The sequence below is a fragment of the Fukomys damarensis genome, unplaced genomic scaffold (genome assembly GCF_012274545.1).
Source record: "Fukomys damarensis isolate Sample0158 unplaced genomic scaffold, DMR_v1.0_HiC HiC_scaffold_1, whole genome shotgun sequence".
In the NCBI taxonomy this organism is placed as follows: Eukaryota; Metazoa; Chordata; class Mammalia; order Rodentia; family Bathyergidae; genus Fukomys; species Fukomys damarensis.
The window spans coordinates 51,489,047-51,506,377 of NW_022900913.1; the positions used below are offsets into that span (position 1 = coordinate 51,489,047).

The 17,331-nt window shown below is 37.4% G+C and overlaps 1 protein-coding gene across 3 annotated transcripts in view; it reads left to right on the forward strand.

Moving 5' to 3' along the window:
- Mast4 (microtubule associated serine/threonine kinase family member 4) overlaps positions 1-17,331 on the forward strand; it is a 493,834-nt gene that overhangs the window by 367,985 nt on the left and 108,518 nt on the right. For all 3 annotated transcript variants that reach the window (XM_033761224.1, XM_010637279.3, XM_010637283.3), the window contains one exon: positions 11,805-11,893. In XM_033761224.1, the coding sequence (XP_033617115.1) occupies positions 11,805-11,893 (89 nt within the window). The remainder of the gene's footprint in view (positions 1-11,804; positions 11,894-17,331) is intronic.

Below are 17,331 nucleotides of genomic sequence, written 5' to 3' on the forward strand. Positions count from 1 at the left end.
GCAGCCTGAAAACATCTGGGAGCAGCATCCATCTCAAAGGCATGGAATCACAGTCACTAAGCTTCTGTGATCTATGTAAGGGCAGCATCCTGAGATACTAATATCAAAGGATAAATATAATCATCATGGGGCTTAGGCCCTTCAGAGGTCTCATTCTTCACAAAGTTCTTAAGCAAACTGGGCTTGATTCCAGTTCTCTCACTTAGGACCTGTGTGATCTTGAACAAGTTACTGAAGTACTCAGTTCTTCAACTTTCACAACCATAAATAAAAGAAGCCCTTACTTACAGGATTGTCAAGAAAATTCAGTCACTGCTTGGAGCAGTGTTAGCAGTTGTCATCGTTACTGTTCTTATTATTCATTTTTGGGCAGACCTCTCCTTTATAGTTGGTCAGAAGGCTGTGTGGGAGATAAGTTAGTGGACATGGGGGCTTAATTGATGAAAGGCTTTGAGCTGAGCTGGGCTGATGCCCGTGGTTTTGACAGTCTGGAACCCTGTAGTCTGTTGGACGCAGTCTCTTGTAAGTTGCTCCACCTTGTGTTCCCAGTTTGAAGCTCCTGACACTGCTTGGATGGATACTCTGAACTTGTGAGACTAAAGCTTTCATTTTTCTGTTTGTAAAGCCCACCATTCCTGCCTGCTTACTGGTACATTCTTCCTATAAATAAGTTAATATTTACATTTATGATCAAGGCTTGCTGCCCAAGAGTCAGCCTCTTTAGTTATATGTATCCTTTTCACATTCCGCAGTCTGATGTACCCTGATTGTGGGAGCCATATAGATCCCCTTCCTAAGGTTGTATTTGCCTCTTATTGGTGATGCAATTCATTGCATTTTCTTTGAGCCCCTCAATCTTGTTACGTGGCCCACAAATGATAACAGTAAGGAATATTCATTACGTAGACCAAATACTGAGTAACTTTCAGGCTAGCATCTCCTGGTCTTTACTAAGAGAATAGGTTCCTGGTGGCCAGTTTCATCTTGGCAAAATGAGATGGATGCAAATGAGGAAAAGAAAAGACATTTGTCAAGTTAATTAAGGGGAAACAGTCCTTTGACCTCTCACCAAGGTGAGCTATTTTTCTCCTCTTACAGTGCAACTTCCCCTTCATGTTAGAAACAAGAAGGGACTAAGCCCTAAAGTATGGGGTAAACACAAGTTATCTAATACCACTTTGGCAGTTTTCCTGTTGCTTCTCCATTTAGGAAACATTTTCTTCTACTTCTGCCCATTATCACAGCTTTGACATTCATGTCATTAACAGAATGTCATTTTGCAAGATTCTGAATTAGGAGCAGCTAGCAACAAAACATACTGAGCAGAAAAAGGCTGGCGCGTTGCCACATGATTTTGCCTCCCAGAAAAGAACAAGTGGAACTCGGATGTTGCCTTTGCATGTTTGTGTTCTAATCGCAGAGGCACATGGAGTCAGGGACAAGTTCACTTGTGGGCAGAATGTTGTGACAAACTGCTCTGTGAGAAAAAATTCCTTTAGAGCTGGAAGGTGTTAAATAGTCATGCTGTTCATTCTGGGCTAGAGTAAATTTCCATTGAGTATCATGCAAAGGATATTCTATGGTCCTAGAAGCAAACTCACCGTTTTGTGGGTCAGAAAGGGGTGATTCTGTTTCTCTGAACCAGAGAGATGGAGTAGAGCCTTTTATTTTTATAGGTAGTGTTTAGCTGTGTAGCTAAAGTATATTCAAAGACTATAATATACTTACCAAACTAAATATTTCTAAGTATAGCAGCTTAAACTAAAATTTAATTTCTTTTCAGAGAAGGCTGGAATGAGTAAAACAGTATACTATTTTAGCGGTTATATATATCCAAATAAGATGTGAGTATAAGACACTTCCTAATCCAGCTCTCTACAGCTACTAACTAGCTCTTAAAACCAATATAAAACATGATAACGAAGTTAATAGTAAAATTTTATGGTATATAAAAAAAAAAGGAAGATTCGAGCATTAGATTTAAGCTCTCACATTTATTCTGGTTTGGTGTGACCTGCACATTCCAAAGACTTGCAAAGATTTTCCTTTTCATTGACCAATTAGAATAATCCAATGTGGACACACTGATTAGAGTCATTTTTGTAGTAGGATTGCAAATTTAGTTCTCTGCTATTTGATAAACTCATATTGAGTACAAAACTTGGGAAATTAAAAAAAAAAACCAATTTGCTTATGTCATATATTCCCTCCTCTGCACACGCATGCACTTGTGGTCACACATACATGTGTAAAAGAGATTTTTAGGAGGCTGTTGATTTTTTTTTTATTTACTTTTTCTTAATTCCTTTATGTTTCTGTAGGCTTCTCTTTGGTCTCTGATTGTAATTGCCCTGACTGAATACAAGCAAAGTCATGGGCATTGGTCTCATAGCTGTTTAACCTTGATCTTTTACCCAGTTATAAAACTGGTTCCACCTTGTCCATCCCTCCAAAATTTTACTCTTTGTCACTTTTATAGCCCTGCCTTCTGTAGAGCAGTCCAGGTGATAGCTGCTCTTTATCCTTGTAGAATAGATTAGACCACGGGAGTTAGGAATGAGGCCCTGCAACCTTCTGGCAGGCATCAGCATTTGAATGGTATCTTGAGATACAGCGCCTGCCCTTTAGCTCCTTTGCCTTCTAGTACTCTCTACAGTTAGCACAAGTGGGAGTATTCTTTATTATGCCTGATCTTTGTACCTCTGTACTAATCTTACATCCAAGTCATCTCAATCTTTGACTCTCCTAGACTTTTAAGGACCTTCATGTTAACAGATGGTCAGACCAAGAATCTCATATTATTTTGCAGATGAATTGCACCAAAAATTCACAGATACTGACTCTTAGGCCCTTCTCACTTTAATTACTTTTTTCTTCTAACATGTTTAGCAGTTGAATACACCTTGCTTCTATAAATCCCATCATATCATTCCCAGTCCCTTCTTTTCTTTTTTTTGGCACAGGGATCAAACTCAGGACTTTGAGCTTGCTGGGCAGGCACTGTGCCACTGAGCTAGATCCCCAGCCCTCCCAGTTCCTTCTTTACTTTGATTTTGTGCTATGCCTCTCTTTCATTTTATCTGATGACACGATTGTAATTTTATGCAGAATGATGTATCTGTAGGGTTTTGTAGTATAATGGTTCGTACTATGCATCCAGCACCACAGACTTGTTCAGCTTTCTGATACATGGCCTTGCTGTGTCCTGCAGGAGTGTGTGTATTATGATATCATTTTAGATCATTTAGTCTTATAAACTTGATTGTGTACGTCCTCCAGGTTAAATTATAAATTTCTTAAGGCAAGGACCCATATTTAGCTAGTCATTAAAAAATATTTAATGTCTTGGGGCTGGGGGTGCAGCTCAGTGGTAGAGTATGTGCTTAGTGAGCATGCATGAGGTCCTGGCTTTGCCAAAAGCTATTTTTAGTGTATCTCTATTCAAGTTATTTGCCGTATTTCCTTGGGTATCCAAAGGGATTTATATAAAATGGCTTAGGCTCAAGGAATTCATCCTCCCTCCTAGATTGTAAGCTTCATGTAGAATCTCAGATTATGGTGTTGGATGAATGTTACTCTGATGGCTGTGAGTACTGAGATATATAACATAAGGAATGTCAGTCACCATCAGTCACATATTAATAATATAACAGGGTTCACTATGATATGTCAAACACATCTAAATAATTAAGTTGCTAGTCTACATTGAAATAACCTTATAGTAGAGGATACTTGGAAGAAATAAATTCTCAAAAATGTATTTCCATTGGCCCAGCCCCAGAGATGATGGGATTATTTAAGAACATCCATGAGACTGCTGAGTAATTAGCAATACACACTATGTACTATAAAAAAATCTAGTGTTTGCTGTTTATGAAAAATATGTGTAAAAGCTGGTTGGGAATTTATCTCGCACACATTTTTTGTTTGTACGTCTCATCCAAATTCTTCTGAGAATATAGTTATCTGTGAATTGGTTTTCTCTTATATGTAAACACTTTGAGAATCTCTTCATTTTCTTGTCTCCCATAATACTCTGTACGTAAGAAACACACTGCAATTATCCATTACACTGGGTAATGTCTTCCTAATATCTGTGTGTTCAGCTGTCTTTTTCTCTATGAAGACAGAAAATTGGGACAGACTTCACCATGGGCTTATCTTAATGGATTAATATTTCTTAAGAGGCAGTGTACAAGGATATATATTTGCCTATTGATTTTGCTCAGAACTTTTGAAAGCCTGAAGACCTGTATTTTCCTCTAACTGTTGTAATTATGGTACATTTTTTGCCCATAGACCAAAACAGTGTGAACAACCATTTATTCCTATTATAAGTAATGCCTTTAAAAAGTGTTTTTCCACTAATGGAAGAGTTTAGTTCAAGTATCAAGCCAATCGTATCAATAATCAGGCCCTCCTGACTGCTAGGAACTGGATCATTACATTGATGCAAATACAGTGTACAAAGGCCGAAAGTACTGGGGCTTTCTACTCATTGCACTACCAGCACTTGCTATTTCTCCAGTACTTTGGAGGCACTGGACATTGACCAATATATGACATTGGCATTTAATTTGGGGGCCATTTTTATTCAAATGTTTCAAATAAAACACCAAGTTGAAAGCAGCCTCTCAGAAGATGAGCGTGCATTTGGGATGCATGTCAACTTCACTTCCTAACGGGTGGTATTCCTGCTGCTGCTTTTGGCCATTTCAATTTATAAGGCAGAATGATTCTCTTAAAACAAAAATCAGATTGTGTTTAAAAAAAAAGAAGACCTAAAGGCTTCCATTTTCTGTCAAACTGAAAATAAGACTCCCTCCTATGGCCTTCAGTGTGCCACAGATCCGACTCCATCATCTCTCCCAGATACAGTTCTATGGAGCATCTGCTGTTCACTCTACTCCTGCCCATCAGACTGCTGGCTCCTCCTGGGACCCTCGTGGTTCCGGGCCTTTGCTTGTGCGGTGTTCATTCCCTTACTTCTTAACCTTACCAAATACCACCTTGCCAGCGAGGCCTGTCCTAAACACCTGTTTAAAACCATGGCTTCCCACATCTACCTCTTCTATCCTTCCTTTTGTATTACCTTTCCTCCACTATATCATATCATATACTATAAATTTTACTAATTAACTGTGTTTATTATCTGCTTCTCCCCTCAGAATGAGGCCAGGGATTTTGCTTATTCAGAACAATGCCTACCATATCTCAGAGACTCAAAAAGTAATTTGTTGAATGAATTAATGAGCACCTGGAGGAGCCATGATTTCATGATGATACTCTAACTTCAAATAAGTAGCTGGCCGGGGATTTAGCTCAGTGGTTACACCACCTGCCTCGCAAGCATGAGGGCCTGAGTTCGATCCCTGGCATCAAAAAAAATCAAATAAGCAGTAAAGAACACATATGTGACAGTTCAGAAGTAGTAAAGTTTTCTTCTCTGTCTTCTTTAAGAAGAAATAGTGTTTATCCAGTGAGCTATTAGGTATGGCTTTCTGGTGTTCAGGAAAAGTGGTGAAAATACAGACTTTAAAATGGTCAGAGAAAGGATTGATTGATTTACTTGACAAAGGCAGTGATTTTTGAGAAAAACAATAGAATGAAAGCAGAGAAAGAGGTTTAGGGAGGCATCAATAAGCAATATTTAGGGGAAAAGTGTTCAGAGATTTTAAGGGAGATTTTCTTTATGTTGCATGATATAATTTTTCTTTTAAATGCAACTTTTATTAAAGGCATTTTTCCATGTCTTTTGGAATCATATTTACAAATGCATAGAATCCTAGATATTTAATGTTATAGAGAGGAAAAAGAAATGTCCATAATATGTAATTTTGATGCATTTAAGAATGTTAAAGTCTGCTGCAAGTAAGTGATCTAAAAAAGAAATGAATTGGACCCATATTTATGTTGCCATGGTTAAATCTCAAAAATATGTGAGTAGAAAAAAAGCAAGTTATACAATGTGTCTAATGTATAGTGTGCTAAAGCAGCAGTAATGTATTAAAACAGATTCAAAGGAGATTTTGTAAAAGGCATATATACGTGCAATCAGGAATGATGAAATGAATTGCTTATGAAGGCAAAACTAGTTAACATCCTATAGAACAGTGGTTTTTGGGGGTGTATTAGGGTTAGTAAATGTTTATAGGTCATCTCTCATTGGTGGTGAGATCAATTGTTCCTCTACCAGATAAAATTCTTGTACATTATTCTGCACAAGGGTCATTTGTGTTACTACCACCAGAGTTCTGCAACTTAACCTGAACCCTGACAGAGCTTTACAATAGCCTGGTCAGTAGAAAGACATTGAAATGTGTAGGGCTTTAAAGGGAAACGCATTAATTTCTTCTGCACAATTCCAAATGGTTGTCTGTTTGTCCTTACATATGATACCACTTGTAAAAAAATGTAGAACCACACACATATTCTGTTTGTTATACATATAGTTGTGCTACAGTACTAGAATCAGTGGGAAGGCTATAAACCACAATTCTTTTAGTACTTGCCTATTTGGAGAGTAGAAGATGTTACTCATTTAAATGTCACTGTATTTCCTTCTTTCTTAAGATCTCTAGAAATATTTTTAAAGATTCGAAACAAATGAGACAAATGTCCTTCATTCCAGAGTGTGTATAAATTACTAGATTATTTTTTTAATCTTTAAAAAAATTTCATGGACCAAAAAAAATTTTTTGTGTCTATTTCCCTTATTGAAGGGGGTCCAAACCCTTCACTGGAAAGATAGAGATGGAAACCTTCCTAGTTTATAACATGTATTCAGCAGTTCACTTGATGATTTCTGCCTTCTGTTCAGGTGCAGGTTCATCCTTACTCTGTTTAAAGAATATTGAAATGTTCAGATTCAATTGCGGGTATTCAGAAATAGCAGATGTTCACTTATGGTAAAGTTTTGGCCTATAATTGGTCTCCTGTGCACATTTATCAAAATTTCCATTGAGATTAAGTAATAAATTATAACCCAGCTTCTGAGAATTGCAGGGGCTCTTACTGCTGTATCCACTGTTGTTACTGCCCCTCTGTGGTGACTCCTCACACGCTGAACTGTTGACCTTCAAGTCAGCTGTGAACGTCAGAATGACTGTTGTAGTTTCCTCCTCTGACTTGGCTTGCTGTGATCAGACATTTTCAGAATTCATGTCTCAAGATAAAGGTAATTTAAAATTAAATTAAAAGTTGCTCAGAACATTTGCAAAAGGCCACAGCCAACTGGGCTTTATGGTATTTAGAGATCTGGTAGAGGGTGGTTAACAGGTGATTTGTGACCAATTCAGGTGTCAAGAGTTTGCAGAATAGGGCTGGGGATTTAGCTCAGTGGTTCCGCCGCCTCCTTCGCAAGCACAAGGTCCTGAGTTTGATGCCCAGTACCAAATAAATAAATAAATGTATGCATATTTGCAGAGCCCCCCCCCATGCCTTTGTATGGAGCCTTGAGCTTAAAGACATTTCAGGCAGAAATAGAATGTGGATGATTGGGGCCAAAAATAATACCCCCACCCTCCCTGGATATGGTCATCTTAGGAGCCTATGTTCTCCTTTGTTCTCCAACTGAGTCAGGGCTGATTTAGATTATGAAACTCATGGTCCATCTCTTTATCTTCTAAGAACTGTTATCAGTGATTAAGCCTGAGAAGCTTCTTATGGAACTGCTTTGGTGATAGTGAGCATGAACTTGCAGAGCAGGGTGGGGCCCTGTTCAATCTTTATTCCACCTGCTTCAGCAAGAACCATGCAGAAAAACACAGCACTTCCTCATAATGGCTTCAAAACACTGCAGCAAGTGTCACCATGGAGTGGCTGCCCTTACACACAGTGCTCGTCAAGGGCCAGCTGGTCCTGCTCATGCAACAGTACTGTCCTCATCTTCCTACCCTGCCCTTCTTCCCAGATCCCCAGGCCATAGTGGGCAGGGTGCCTGTCTTGTGCCTTGTGTATGCAAGATCCTCCTTTCAGTGCCTCATAGTTGTCCCTGGGTGGAACCAAATGAATGAGGTAATGGGAAATGATTACTTGTCATTATCAGTCCCTGTCCTAATCCATTGCGTAACTTTGCCTTTGTCTCGAATTGTATGTGGCTGGCTTCGGGCCAAGTTCTGATTTTGCAAGCAGAGAATCTTTCTGTGTCCACTGTGTTAACGTAACTATGATAGTCACCCTCCAGATTTAGAGTACAAATTGAACATGTTACCTACGCACAGGAAAAGTAGGTGTTACCATGTTGCTTCAGCTGGAGAGCGGAGAAGCAGAGGGACTTGGTGGGCAGTGGATATTAGTTTAACTTTTAGACCGAAGTCTGGGCCCTGCAAAGGGGTTCCATGTTTTTTTGAAAGGTGAGGATGAAAGTATGCCTTTGTGGGTAGAATAGCTGAAACTCAGGTTTGTAACTGTTCTCCAGTTTTATTTTGGTAGTGATATACTTTTGTCTCTAAAAATGAAAGCTGTAATATTCTACAAGGTCAGTTGCTGGATGAGGATGAATGAGGAAATATTTCTGTTATAGAAGTAGTGTTTTTGCCTAGTAGGACATCCTGTTTTTCCCTTGGTGACTCTGCCTTAGAAAAACAAGCCGGAATTGACTTAGTCACCCTGGTGAAGGGAAGAAAGCTTTATTTGGCCTAAGTGATTTTATCACTATGTGGATTGAATAAGTTGGTGTGGTCATGAACACATGGGAAGCCATCTTCACACTTGGATACCATAAGCTTCTCCTGGCATGGACAGAAAAGTATGGGACACCTGAATGAATAAATAATGATGACAGAGGCCAGAACAGCATTTCACACCAGTGCTGTTCCTAAGAAAGGCAGTACCCAGCTACTGTGGTAGTGTATGTGGCAAGTGCTCATCCATTCTGTCAACTTGAAACTACCTTCCTGTGGAGTTCAGTGCAGATTTAATTTATTTATTGGGAAGGAGCCACCAAGAGCAATAAGATTAGATGGCTCTCAGAGGTACTGGAAGCAGGGGGTATTGAGATAGGATGGCAATCCTTTCTCTCACCTTGGAAAAGTTACCCACAAAACATCTCAGCAGGGCCCCAGGGTTTAAAAAGTGTTAGTTTAGGTTAAGAGCTACATATTTCAGGATAAAATGTGGTACTGGAAAATGTTGCCTTATCCTTGAGATTGTTAGTGACAGATTCATTTGTGAGGCTTATTCCTTAAGTATGAAGATTTGTTTTGTGTACTCATGGAAATCTGCCTGAACTGTGCTTTTATAAACTCTGGTTTTGCCATGTTCGGTATTTCATGTTTCAAAGCTTTCTGTTTGTTGGTTCCATAAAGTTCCAAGTCTGTTAGGATTTAAATGCCCTTTGTAGCTTCATACAGAAGATAAGGAGGTTATGGAATACATTGTCAGCTATGTATGCTTTAAATGTTTATGGCGTTAGTCAGTGAACTATGCCTCTGATTGTTCAAGTAAAATGTATTTCAGTTTTGTTTTTGTTTTATTTTGTATTACTGGGCATTGAACCCAGGGCCTCACACATGCTGGGTAAGCACTCTACCACTGAGCTACATCCTCAGACCCTACCTCCAGGTTTTATTTATATACTTCTCCTTGAGATTTTTATGGAATCACTTTTTTTCACCCTTTTTTATATACTTTGATAAAATTGTGAAGGCTTTTGTTTGTGGTTTTCTTCATTTTAAATCTGAATTATTAATTATTGTGTTTGTTGTAGTAGTACACTAATCATTCTATATGGTAGCTAGGAAAATTCCATTTTCTAAGGTTTTCTTTAAAAAACATTTCCTAATTTTAAGTAAGCATATTTCACCAGTGGGTATTATTTCATTAATATCAGTGGATATTAATTATATTTGTATTGATATACATGTCTTATTCACTTTATTTACATACAACACTAAATATATTGAAAAAAATCTATATATTGTATAGCTCAAACACTAATATAAAAATACAAGTAGCTATTTTTATAATAATTAAACCAATTTCGTTAACTTGTGAAATGAATTTACTGAGATTTCCTGGATATAAATCTGTCATTTATAATTTCTTTTATTAACATCAGCAAGTTCATATATTTAATATTCCTTTACTGAGAGGAAAGGAGACATTAACTTGAATTAAAACTAAATATATTATATAGTATCTTTTTAAAACAATTAGGGTCTCATTTGATGATTATGAATCTAATAGATCAAATCAGTGTTTGATGGATGAGTTGGTAATATCACAATCCACCTTCATAATTAAGCACCAAGAGTCTGTTCTCATTCAACAACTTCTTTAAGGCTGAGTAAACTGGAGCTTAATTAAACTCACAGATAATGCTAAGGGATGTTGATTGCTATCTCAAGGAAAATAAAATGATGCAGCCTGACCTTAACAAATTGTGAATATGGGAATGTTGACAAATGATAATAAGCAGCAAGTGGTATTATTCCCAAGTCAATATTGCTGAAAGAAACTGAGTTTAGGATAGCAATATTGTTTTTGAATATTTAGAAATTCCCTCTTTCGAATATTTTATAGACTCTGAAATTTTTGAAGTCCTGTACTGAATTTAGAAATCAAGGGAACATACCTCTTTCACCTGCATAAGTCTGTTCTGGATTAAAAGACATTGCGATTAAACTCTTGATGGCTGAGGGCCTAACACATACAGGACCGCTGGGTCACAGTGCCCTAACACTAGTAGGTGAAATATAGGGGGTAAACTTGCTGGATTCTGTCACTTTCTCCTAACTATTTCTTTCTCCTACTGATGCTAGAGAATAAAGTGCCAATCTGTATTGGAGGAAAGTAATTGAAAGTGAGATAATATCTACTTTACCGTCAGTGGGTTTTATATTTTCCTTATTTTTTTTGAAGCTTGTGAAAGTTACCCTGAACTCAAATTAACTACTTTATAACTTCCTACTAGCAGAAACAGGAAATAGTAGTTGACTTCTGATATTAATTTATTTCTCTTTACTGGGTATTCAAGATACAGTCAGTAGCTAGCAATCTTATGAGAAAGGCCCATCACTATTATTTTAATACACTGGAATCTTTTTATGATTTTGAAATGTACGTCAATAAGGAGTGTGAATGCAGTATACAAGATGAAAAATGAGTGGTGAAATACATTTTTCTTAGGCATCAGCTGTTCGATTGACAAAAGGCGCAGATATGAAATTTGTCTAAATAATTAGATTTTTAATTAATATATCATTGTAAGATTGATGTCAATGTGCTTCATTGCATGTAATTTTCTATTAGAAATTGCATGTCAACAAAGATGCTACCTGTGGTTTGCTGATTTGAATCCTTAATTTATCACTTGTATGTATGGCACGTCACATATTTACACACAAGAACAGAAAGAAGGCATTTGGTTTTAGCTTCCCTGGTGCTGAGGAATATTGATGGTGCTTTGCTATATGAATACATTATAGCAGTGATGGCAAACCTTTTAGAGACTGAGTGCCCAAACTGCAAGCCAAAACCATCGTATTTATTGCAAAGTGTCAACATTGCAATTTACCCCAAATACTTAGGTTTTAGTTTAGAAAGAGCAACTCATACATTAACATGTCTTGTCTTTATAGAAAAATAACAGGTCATAGCTTCACCACCACTACATTAGTTTCTAATATTTAAGACAGCCACTTCTCAAATATTAGTGCCTAATAATAATTTGCAAAAACTTTGGCAATAGCATGAACAGATACTGTGGATTATTCAACTTAGACTATGTATACTTTGGATGTACTTGAATATCATTGATACTATATTCTCCTTTTAAAACTGATTTTTTTTCCTTTTAACAGTTGCCGAACAAGCAACCGGAAAAGCTTGATAGGCAATGGACAGTCCCCGGCCTTGCCCAGACCACACTCACCTCTTTCTGCTCATGCAGGTAACTGACTACCCTTGCTTGAGTTTTGTTTTATCTCTTAAAGAAGTTGACCTGTTGAGGTTCAGGTGTTTCTTTGAGACTGTTTTCCTATTGCTTTATCAATAAGGTGGTCTTTCTGAAATACAGAGGTTTTTGTTTTAATATGGGATCTGTTTTAATGATTGCTTTCTCTATTTCTAAATTTCTGGATGATGTAATTTATATTTCCATGTTAGGAATATATTTAGGAAATGCAGACTGGCTGCTCATGTGTTAAGAATAAGTATTGAGAATTTTTTAGATGTTTATCCCTAAAATTAAACTTGACCATTATATTGAGGTACAGTAGCTATTATGAAAATTCAATATGAGATCCATGGTCTCAAGTATTCTATAGAATTATAAGGGATGCAGAGACATATTATAAAAACTGTATGAGGAAGACTGCTATGTATGCTTTTATTTTTAACATTCTAATTCAAAACGGTGAAAAGAAGAGAATGGTTAATTCTAATCAGGAAAGTGTGGGAGAGTTTGAAGGAGCCATTTGCCCAAGAGATTGAAAGATGGGCAAAATTTTGGAAGGTAGAAATGGGGTAAAATAAAGAATGTATGGCTAGAGTTTGGGAGGTGTATCTTTGGTTGTATTAGGAAACAAAGATGGAACATCAGTGATTGGAAGGAGTTTTGACTCTGAGTGTCTTTTTAGGAGTTGGATGAGAGTCTGGGTTTTAGGAAGGTGTCTTTGGGATGGTGAAGGATGGCAGGTTGAAAGAATGAATAAGTAGCCCTACTTGTAGAACACCTTGGTTTCCTGGTTAGATGTTGGACTGTCACTGTCCCTCAGAAGGCAGTCCTTGAGCTCCAGGAATCTCTCCAGTGGTGTCTGTTGTGGTTGAGAGAAGAAGGCCGAGAGAGTTGAAAATCACATTTTAGTAAGAAAAAGGTGGCACAATAAAAAACAAAGATAAATTTATAAAATTGTGATACTATAAAATGATCTCACTGATATCTGAAGTGCTTTTCCCAGTAGAATTTTAGAGACACTCTTACACATAGAAATTCATGCTCAAACCAATATGGCAGCATGTCCATAGTAGCTGAATACTTGAAAACAACCTAAATCTCAACTGGCTGGATATGACATAGCTATACATATAAAACAAAGAAATGAGCCCTGCACATACATGAACTGTAATGTTGGGCAACAAAAGCCATTCACAAAGGAATATAGTTTAAACCCTTCATATAAAGTTAACACAGTATTACATAAAGTATTTTGTTTCGGGATAAACATCATATAATATGTAATACATTCCACATATCAACTATATGAGATGTGATAAACATATATAGTGAATATTTAAATTTAAAAAATATATTTCAGTAAAGCACACACATCAATCTTCTCAAAATACTTTTCTTGCTTTGAACACATCTCATCGTTTTTGCCACTTTTTGGAGTGGTTCTAGAAGCCTTTTTTATGCGTGTGAGTGGCTTTAGTTGCATGCACTGTCATGGATGCTTCAACGTTCTGAATAAATTCAAAGCATTTAAGGCAATTTTTATGGATTAAAAACATCACACTATGTCCTCATCTACCTTATTTACTGGGATTAGCACTGTGAGACTTCTGGCTCTTCCCCAAAGTCAGAATGACCATGCAAGGTAAATTCATATTGATTCAGGACATAGAGGGAATCCACGATAAGCTACTAAACACACACATGAAAGAGAACTCTCAGAACTGCTTCAAAAAGTTGTGGAAATGTGGGATAAGTGTGTTTGATGTGAAGGGGAGGATTTGGGTGGAGATTGATGGCAGTGTGTCTTTTACTATAATAAAAATTTTTTAAATGTAAACATTCTCTATAGTCTTTTATTATACTACATATGTATATAATAATAGTTTAATAGGACAACATGGTAATTTTAAAGGCCAGTTTTATGATAGTTACTTCTGGGAAGTCTGTGGCTATTATTGAAAAGGGGTAAACTATTGGTAATATTACATTTCCAAAGTTTTACGATGAGTACACATTATAATTTTGAGATTTATATTGCATGATTGTCATAATTCTAAAGCCTGTGGAGGGTCAAACAAGGCTAAATGCCTTACTTGCAGGCTGGAATTATTTATGTTATTTAAATCTTTGTGTTTCTCCTGCCCAAGCACAATGCCTGGCAATATTACTAGGTGCTGAGTGAATGATGAATTCTATTTCTTATATATAGGTCAATAGTGATTTAAGACATGTTTGCTTATTCTTTGTAGTAATTTCATCATCCTTATGTGTCCATTGATTATTCTTTGGTTGCTGTGATTTTCTTTAGTTCTAATATTGAGAAGGGAGATAATGTGGTTAAGATTATAATGATCTACAGGGATTTAGCTCAGTGGTTCTGCTACCTGCCTCACAAACACAAGGTCCTGAGTTCAATCCCTGGTAGCAAAAAAAAAGAAAAGACTATAATGATCTTTTAAAATTATTCTTTTCTTCTTGTATAATTTTAGCTTGAATTCTTTTCCCTTCAGCATTCATTTGAAAACTTGATCATTGGAGTAGGCAGAGAGGAGCCTGTTCAGGTCCTAGAGTATTTTTCTTTACCCTACAGAGCCAGCAGGTTCTCGTTCATGCAGAGGCAGTGGAAATCTGTCAGACTTTTTGTGACAAGTGGCACTTATCAGTCTGGTAGATTCCTATTTCTGTATAAGAAGAAAGAGAAAATGTGAGTTAAATAAAGGAGCAGTCCTTCCGTCTTGTTAATATGCCATGTGTGTCCTCCCCACCCTAGTGCGTTTGACCTCTGTATTTCTGTCACACCTTCTCTATCCTATATTTAATACACAGACTTCCAGGGAAGGATTCTTAGATGTCTGCATGCAAAGCAAAAGAAAGTAAAGCTTCCATCTCTTAGTATTTACTTCCCTACAAGGTAGAGATCCACTTTTCTTCTTAGGGAGGGAGTGTATGGGCCCAGCCAGCACTCACTGACACCCTGATCTGCACTGGTTCAGGGTCATAATAGAGACCCGCACCTTGGCAATGGTGTGGGTGTGTCAGGAGTGCTTAGGAAATGCATATATTGGCATAGTGTCCTTCATTGTGCCTTCACACACAGAGTAATGTTTGTGAGGAGTCAGGGATTCCTGAAAGAGCAGTGAACAGAATAGGCCTGTTAAAAAAGAGAGTCCATTAAAAAATCATGGACTTCTAGTTCGATGAAGATTCTAAGTATAAAATACAATCCAAAAACTCTACCTTTAAAGGAAGAGACTGGTGTCTCTCTCCTTGAAATGATCCTATGTCAATAGCAGTTTTGTAAGAAAGTGTGGAAAATATTTATGTGCCCATAACTGATTGCCTTCTTGTACAAAAAGCTTATGTAAATTGATACTAGGTAGTGAATGGACCAAAGGGAAGATGAGCATAAGGTGTAAGTAGCATGTCACAGAAAAATGTGGCCAACAGAAACATGGAACAATATTTCACTGCAGTTGTAAGATAAATGCAAACCAAGATGATAGGATACTGTAGTATCATTTACTTAGTGTACATTTTTATTTTTCAAATTGATAATATCCAATAATAGCAAAGATGTGGGGAATAGTCCCTTTCACATGATGTAAATCAGTACAGCCATCATGGTTATCAGTTTGCTATGTTGGTTAAAACTTCAAATGCCTTTACCATTTGGCTTAGAAAATCCATATAAAGGAATTTATTGTGCTGATATGCTCAGAGAATCAATGAAAGTCATAAGTATAGGGTGGCTGGTAACCAGCAAATGGAAGGGTAAGTTGTTACCAGTGTTCTACTTAAACTATTTCTTCAGTGATGGACAGATTAAATAAAATGATTCAAAGATACAGTGAATGTGGTAGTATTAGAAGGATGCCCAAGATAAATTGTTAAGTTAAAAATGCATGTTGTATGTTCATGTGTGTATGAGAGAGAGTGTATACATACATGCATAAATGCAAGTGTATTCATGCATATTCATAGGGAATCTGTAGAAAAAATGAAAGGACAAATCATTGACGATGTTTATTTGGAGGAAACAGGAAGGTGGCGGAATTAGCATGTTAGTGCTTTTACCAAGGGAGGTGGTCTTAAAAAAAAAAAGAATACAAAATACCTGAAGTAGTTTCCTAATATTGTGTAACAGATTACTAAATATATGGCTTAAAACAGTATAATTTATTAATCACACAGTCTTGTGCAGTAGAAGTCTGGACAGGCCTGCCTGGGTTCATATCTCAGGGTATCTTAAGGCCAAATCAAGGTTTTTCTCGGCCCGGCTCTTTATCTACAGGCTGGGGAAGAATCTACTCGCTCGCTCATGCGGGTTGTTAGTAGATTGAGGTCATTGCCTTTGTAGGACTGATGTCCTGATTCATCCTGACTATTGTCCAGAGCTGCTTTTGCCCCCAGAGGCCATCGTCCTTTAGCAGTGGTGCAGCCCTTCCTCCTCACGTCAGACAGACTTCTACCAGCAGCCAGAGAGAAAGAGCTTTCTATTTCATGGGCTCACTCAAACAATCACTCTGTTATAAAGTCCACTGACCTAGGACTTAGAGTACATCTGCAAAATCCCTTCACAGTAGTACTTAGATTAGTATTTGATCAGATGACTAGGAGATTAAAATCTTGAGATAATCTTAAGCATCCTGTCTACCACAGTGTCACTTCCATGCTGTATTTTACTTTAAATGGGTAAAATACGAGATCTCAAAGTGGTATTGCCACTAGACTAGGTGGAGATAAGTAATAGAGATCCAATAACCCAAGGCTTTTAAAGTTCCAGGGTAACAAAGATAGCCTTCTTAGCCAAAATACATATTCCTTTGATTTTTTTTTAACTTTGCATTACTGGGAATTTGCAGGTGACTGACAAAAACAGTATTTTATTAATCACACAGTCTTGTGCAGTAGAAGTCTGGACAGGCCTGCCTGGGTTCATTGCTCAGGGTATCTTAAGGCCAAATCAAGGTTTTTCTCGGCCCGGCTCTTTATCTACAGGCTGGGGAAGAATCTACTGGCTCGCTCATGCGGGTTGTTAGTAGATTGAGGTCATTGCCTTTGTAGGACTGATGTCCTGATTCATCCTGACTATTGTCCAGAGCTGCTTTTGCCCCCAGAGGCCATCGTCCTTTAGCAGTGGTGCAGCCCTTCCTCCTCACGTCAGACAGACTTCTACCAGCAGCCAGAGAGAAAGAGCTTTCTATTTCATGGGCTCACTCAAACAATCACTCTGTTATAAAGTCCACTGACCTAGGACTTAGAGTACATCTGCAAAATCCCTTCACAGTAGTACTTAGATTAGTATTTGATCAGATGACTAGGAGATTAAAATCTTGAGATAATCTTAAGCATCCTGTCTACCACAGTGTCACTTCCATGCTGTATTTTACTTTAAATGGGTAAAATACGAGATCTCAAAGTGGTATTGCCAC